Below are 6000 nucleotides of genomic sequence, written 5' to 3' on the forward strand. Positions count from 1 at the left end.
GGTGAATCCTGATCTTTCTTCCCCACACCTTTCCACCATCCTCAAGTCTAGACTCCCAGTAGAATTTCAGGGAAGATGAAGGATGAAAGCCTTCCTTGCAGCCTTGCCTCTGAAGACAAAAGGCAAACTCAGACAAACTGGAGATGCTATGATTTGCTTAACAGATTGGCAGAGATCAAAAGAGTAGTGCTTCCCTGTGGGGCAAAGGTGTGGGCAGCAAGCCAACAGCACAAGGCTGACAAGAGGGTGAGTTAATGCAGCTTCATGGAATAACATCTGGGCAACATCAGTCATACCTTAAATAAAGTCACTTTGCCCCGACAATTCTGCAGGTGTATCTCATAAATACCTAGGATTTTGCAAAGTGACTTGTGTGTGAAGATATTCAATGCAACATTATAAAATCACAAGGCTGAAAAGCAATGTCCATTAGCATCTATTTCAGGTAAGCTCGGCTCTCACCAATCTCTTCAAAGTCCTGTCTCTTGTCAGTCCTACTTCATGAATACTGACTAACAAGACAGGAACAGACAGGAGACGGAGCCAGAGCTCGGGTGGGAAAGCACTCGCCCTGTAAGTATGGGACTCTGACTTCAATCTCTGGAATCCATGCTTGTGATCCCACCACTGGGGAGGTGGAAGCAGGGAATCCTTGGGGCTCTCTGGTCTGACGTCATGCTCTAATCCACCAGTACCAGTGTAATGAGAGACCCTGTCTCAAGTAAACAAGCAAATGGTGCCTGAAGATCCGTAGGTTGACTTATGCTCTTAACAAGTGCTCACCAATCCTTGTGAACCTGCATGTTCACACACACACACACACACACACACAAACACACACACACAAACACACACACACAAAATGAGCTCACATGAAGTAAATTCTGAGGTACCATTTCAAATTAATAAAATATTAATAGATTGATTTATTTTTCAATTCATTTAACAATTTTTGTGTCATGCAGGGTATATTTTTGTTTATTTTACAATAATTTTATCCAGTAATAACCCACATACCATAAAAGTTTATCCTCTGTAAGTGTATAACTTTGAGGCTGCTTATGTTACCTAATTCTGAAATATTTTTATTCACCTCCCCTGAAAATCGCCATTATTAGTCATACCCTCAAGTAAGTACAGAGTCTGAAAGTGAGAAATGTTACAGTTCATAGAAAAAGAGTGGCACACATATGTAAACACTGTTAGTTGCTGGAAACACACTGGTGACAGACATTGAACGGGGATGGCAGCGGTACCTGTAGTTAGAACCCAGAGGAGGTTCCTTGGCCATTTTTCTATCTCATTTGCCATCTTTTGAATCTGATGCCATTAAAATATATCAACTAATCTCTCCCAATGTTTTTAAAGTGCTTTCTTGGACAGTAGTGTGCCGGATGGCCCTATACCCACAAGTATGTTGTCAGTACAAATTGAACTCAGTGATGAGAGATGTGTGTGTGTGTGTGTGTGTGTGTGTGTGTAAGAGAGAGAGAGAGAGAGAGAGAGAGAGAGAGAGAGAGAGAGAACACAGAGTTTGGAGAGTGTGGGAAGGGTGAGGTTGAGTCTGGGAGAATCTGGGAGGTCAAATGGAGAATGAATATAACTGAAATACATGATATAAAATTCTCAACAAATTAAAAACATAATTTTTTGAAATTAATTCTTTTATTGTAGACTGTGAAATAGATGTTTAGCAAACTGAGAGAAAGGCGTTGGTCATCCGATAGTCAAAGCACTAAGGTGCTCCTATGAGAGCTGCACTGATGGGTCATTGGTTAAGAACATTGGCTCCTCTTCAGTTCCCAGCACCCACATGGTGGCTTAAAACTCCAGGCCCAGAGAATCTAATGCCCTCTTCTGGACTCCAGAGGCACCAGGCATGCATGTGACACATGGACACATACACCAGACAAAATACCCATATACATAAAATACATTTTTTTAAATTACAAGTTTTTAAACAATGTTTGGGTGAAGAGCTCTGAGGAGCACTGCGCATGTCACCCAGAACCTTCCAAGGGGCTAAGAAGCCAATCAGGAAGAGCCTGCTTTGTCTGGCTTTACTTCAACAGTTAATCTTGCAAAAGAAGGCAACTCAGTTAGGTGAAACAGAGATCTGATCTTAAGAGGCCAAAAGTTCAAACTCAAGTCAACAGGCCAAACTGAATCTTGCCCCACCCCCAGCCACTCTGGGCCCCTATTCTGACATCTATCTGCACTGGGGTGACAATTAGTAGGTATTTGACAGTACCCAGCTGGATGTCTGGAGCACAGTAAACACACTGCAGGTGTCAGAGTGAACAAAAGCAATCAGCTGATCCAAAGAGCCAGCTATACTAGGTCTTCAAAGAAGAGAATTCAAACAATTTTTATTTTTTATTTTCTTTGACATACTTAGTTGTCTCATCAGCTGTCTGGTTCTAATTAATTAATATTCAGAGACAAAGATGGAGGAGAAATAGAGAAGAGGTAGAAGAAACAGGGAAGGAGGGAGGGGAAGAGAGCAGGAGAGGTGGGGAGAGGAGAGAGAGCAGGATCTCTTCTGGACCCTGCACCTTTAACTGTCAGTCAGCACCTGACGCTGGAAGAACTGGTCAGGCCACAGCTGGATGCTCAGCACACCCGCTTCACTAAGGCCAGGAAACCCCTATCCAACTAGCTAAGCAAAGCATCTCAGCTCCTACATGTTTAATTGCTCGGAGCCACATTTAAGCAGGTACATTTTCGGCCCTGCAGAAAATCTCCAGGGAGGGAAACAGGGTGGGGGTTGAGGCATGTTGGCTTGCTGTGTTGTACAGCTCTCCAGTTTGTTTGTTTCAGTGAAGAAAAATGAATATTCCCCAACATTTTAGAGGTAGGGAAAGGTACCTGTTTAACCCACAGAAGTCTACTTCAGGGGGTGGGAGATTTCTCGGTGGGTAGAATGCTCACTACCCAAGCTTGAGCCAGAGTCTCATCCCTTAGATGGGCATTAAAAAAGCATGGTGGTGCACACCTGGAAAGCCACAGTGGAGAGGTGGAGTCAGCCCAGACAATCAGCAAGCGCCAGGCCAGGGCCTCCGCTAGGCCAGGGACAGGCCCTGCCTCAAGAAACAGGTAGAGAATGTCAGAAGAAGACACTGTTGCCATCCTCTTGTCTCTGTACACATGCACCTACACAAGTGCACACACTCAGAGTGTACTTCAGAAAGTTCCAGGCCAGCCAGGACTACATAGTGAATCTCTCTCTCTCTCTCTCTCTCTCTCTCTCTCTCTCTCTCTCTCTCCCTCCCTCCCTCCCTCCCAACCCTGCTGGGGTTGTGTGTGTATGTTTCACCCACAATGCAGCCAAGGAATTGACCAAATAAATAAAGGACCCATCTGGGTATTAGAACCTCTAGCCTGTAACCCTACCACTTGAGAGGCTTGAGACAGGAAAATCCTCACAAGATTGAGGCTAGCCTGGGCTACATAATGAGTTCTAGGGCTGAGTGCAAAGTGAGATTGTCTCAAAAAAAAAAAAAAATAAAGAAAGAAAGAACCTATATCCCTTCACTGTGGGTTTAAAGGCTTTAAAGGAAGACAGGCCGCTACAAGCTAATGTCAAGTCTGGGTGCTGTTCTCTGAGAGAAAGGAGTGGAACCTGAACAGACCTTTACTTTCAAGGTGGTGTTGCGGGTGTGAGAGGTCAAGACTGGAGAGGATCTGAGATTAGGGAAGGATGGCACTGAAATCATTATTCACTAAACTCTGGAATTCACTTCAGAAAGAGAGGGGCCCTGCTGCTCTCTGCACCTGGATATTCATATCAGACTATTTCTGTTTGGCAGGAAATTTCCCTAGACAAGGCAGGGTATTGAGGGAGGAAGGGAGGCAGCAAAGAAGCTGAAGAGCTGTCTCCAGCCAGAAACAAGTCGCAGAGAGGAATGGGGAGAAGTAGGTAGGAAAGCTCTCTCTACAGTGAGGGATGCAGGGAGGGACACAGGAAGGAGGCCACAGCTTCCCCGGCCTACAGAGGAAAAATAGTTGCTGTAAGGATTACAGCGCTGCTGTTCTGTCCTACAGAACGGGACAGAAACCCCGAGGGACCAAACAAATATTTGTACCCTGGACCATAATCTTCCTGCTCTACCTTGGGTTTGATGAAGCGCCCCCTTCCCAGTCAGATCCTTGACTTGCAGCAGTGGGCTGGGCTCTGCTACACCTGCAGTTAATCTGAGTTTAATTCCAACTCAATCAACAGGTTCAACCTTATGACTCCAAAGGATGTGATCCAGTCCAACTCACCGGCTCACAGGCTAGGCCTGTTCTTAAAGCTCAGATTGCATGCTTCTCTAATTCTTCCAGTTTTCCCAGCTAGACTCAGACAGAGCATTGTTCTAGCTGCAGAAAAGAGAAAAAGGAGGCTTGGTGACAGGCGAGCTTGGAGCACGCCTGTAAACCCAGGGTTACAGAAGCCCCGAGTAAAGATCAAAAGTTCAAGGTAAGCCTCGACTAAATAGCTAGTTCAAGGCCATCCTGGACTACATGACTACACGGAACCCTGTTTAAAGTGCCAATAGTAATAAAAATAATGTTTCCAAAAGACTGTGGACAGAGAGGACATCTCTATGGAGAAAGGGGCGTGGCCACACGAGACCTGTCATCTGAATGATCGCAATCTCTGGGTTTCCTGTCTCAGAATCTCTTTTTCAAACTGCGTGCAGTAGTTTTCTGTGTACCCCTGGTCCCGCGTGAAGCATCTGAGAAATACCTCTGCTCAATAAATTGTGTGACCTTGGCTACGGTGGCGTCTTTAGGGTCGGGTATTCTCCGGGCAATAAAGGGGGACAAAGAGAAGCCAAGCTTTATTTGCAGTGTGTGGGGAGGCCTAAAGAGAGGCCAGGTTGGTCTCACACCACGGAGTCTATGTAACAATTATAGCAAGAAGTCTTGCTACTGCGGATGGGACAGCGGGGAGCCTGCGAGGGAGCGGGGACGCCGAGCAGCCGATCACAATCCCTCCCAAACTTTCGACTCCCGAGGAGTCCATCTCTGCTTGACCTTTAAGCTAAGATCAAGTACAAAGTGCGTCCCAAGCGAGACATAGCGCCCCACACCTAGGTTCCAGCCCTGTGTGTCCCCGCGTCAGTCCCTCACCTGCCAGGCGGCCAAACTCTTGGTCCCGCAGCTCGCCCATGCTGCGCAAGTAGTAGCCCTGGGCCAGGCGCGGTGTGCTGGCTTCTGGATGGCTCTGGAAGGCCGGGGGCTCAGGGCCCCGCTCTGCCGCCCCGCAGGCCATGGATCGCGCCTGAAGTCTGCGGGATCCAGACCGCCCAGCCCGGGAAGTGAGCAAAGCAGGCGATTTCGCCAGAGCTGAGCCCTGGGTGACTCGGGTTCCCACCCAGGGGCGGCGCCTCGCGGGCCGGCCTCGTCGCAGCTCGCTGACTCACGAAGAGCTTTCACTTTGGTGTGGCCTTTGCCCACCTGGGACAGGACCGGGTCGCGCACTCTGCGGTCACCGCCTCAGCCCAGCGCTGGTCAAGCGGCACCCGAGACACCTGGGTGCCGAGTCCTGGGATATCTAGGTGCCTGTAAAGCAAGCAGGTGGTAGGCACAACGGAGTGCGTGCCTTTTTCACTGGGCATATGTAACTCCGGGTCTTACTGGCCCAGAACCTGGGATCCTCGGGCCCCTGCGCCCCAGACCAGCAAATCCACTTGGACTGCTGTGGTCGTCTGCACTCTCCGCGTTTCAAAGGAAACCATTGGGCTGGTTGATAAATTCCCAGCGATTGTGCAACTTCGGAGCCCAGACGCTCTGGTGTGACCTCCTGCACCCGGACGGCTCAGAGCACAGCGACTGTGTGCCAGAGAAAGACTGGGAGAGCCAGGCAAACTCAACAGCGCAGAGTGGGAGCCAAGGGCTGGGAGGTGACAGTTGTGCCTAGTGCCACCTAAATCTGAGGCAACGGGGATGGGGAAGTGGTTGGTTGCACAATCCCTGGTGGCGTGGAAGACATGATAAAGTGAACACAGGCAA

The 6000-nt window shown here is 48.4% G+C and overlaps 1 protein-coding gene across 8 annotated transcripts in view; it reads right to left on the reverse strand.

Annotated features, from left to right (window-relative positions):
- Positions 1-5398, reverse strand: part of Mocos (molybdenum cofactor sulfurase) — a 45756-nt gene extending 40358 nt beyond the window's left edge. For 2 of the 8 annotated variants that reach the window (XR_013103811.1, XR_013103810.1), the window contains exon 1: positions 5119-5398. Coding sequence is in view for 4 of the 8 variants with exons in the window: in XM_076912887.1 (XP_076769002.1) it covers positions 5119-5260 (142 nt within the window). In the remaining 4 variants the exon portion in view is untranslated. Of the gene's footprint in view, positions 1-4266; positions 4363-5118 lie in introns of all 8 variants that reach the window. The other 6 variants (XR_013103812.1, XM_076912888.1, XR_013103813.1 and 3 more) reach the window with 5 other exon arrangements.
- Positions 5399-6000: the final 602 nt, after the last annotated feature.

The sequence above is a fragment of the Arvicanthis niloticus genome, chromosome 14, assembly GCF_011762505.2.
Source record: "Arvicanthis niloticus isolate mArvNil1 chromosome 14, mArvNil1.pat.X, whole genome shotgun sequence".
Taxonomy (NCBI): Eukaryota; Metazoa; Chordata; class Mammalia; order Rodentia; family Muridae; genus Arvicanthis; species Arvicanthis niloticus.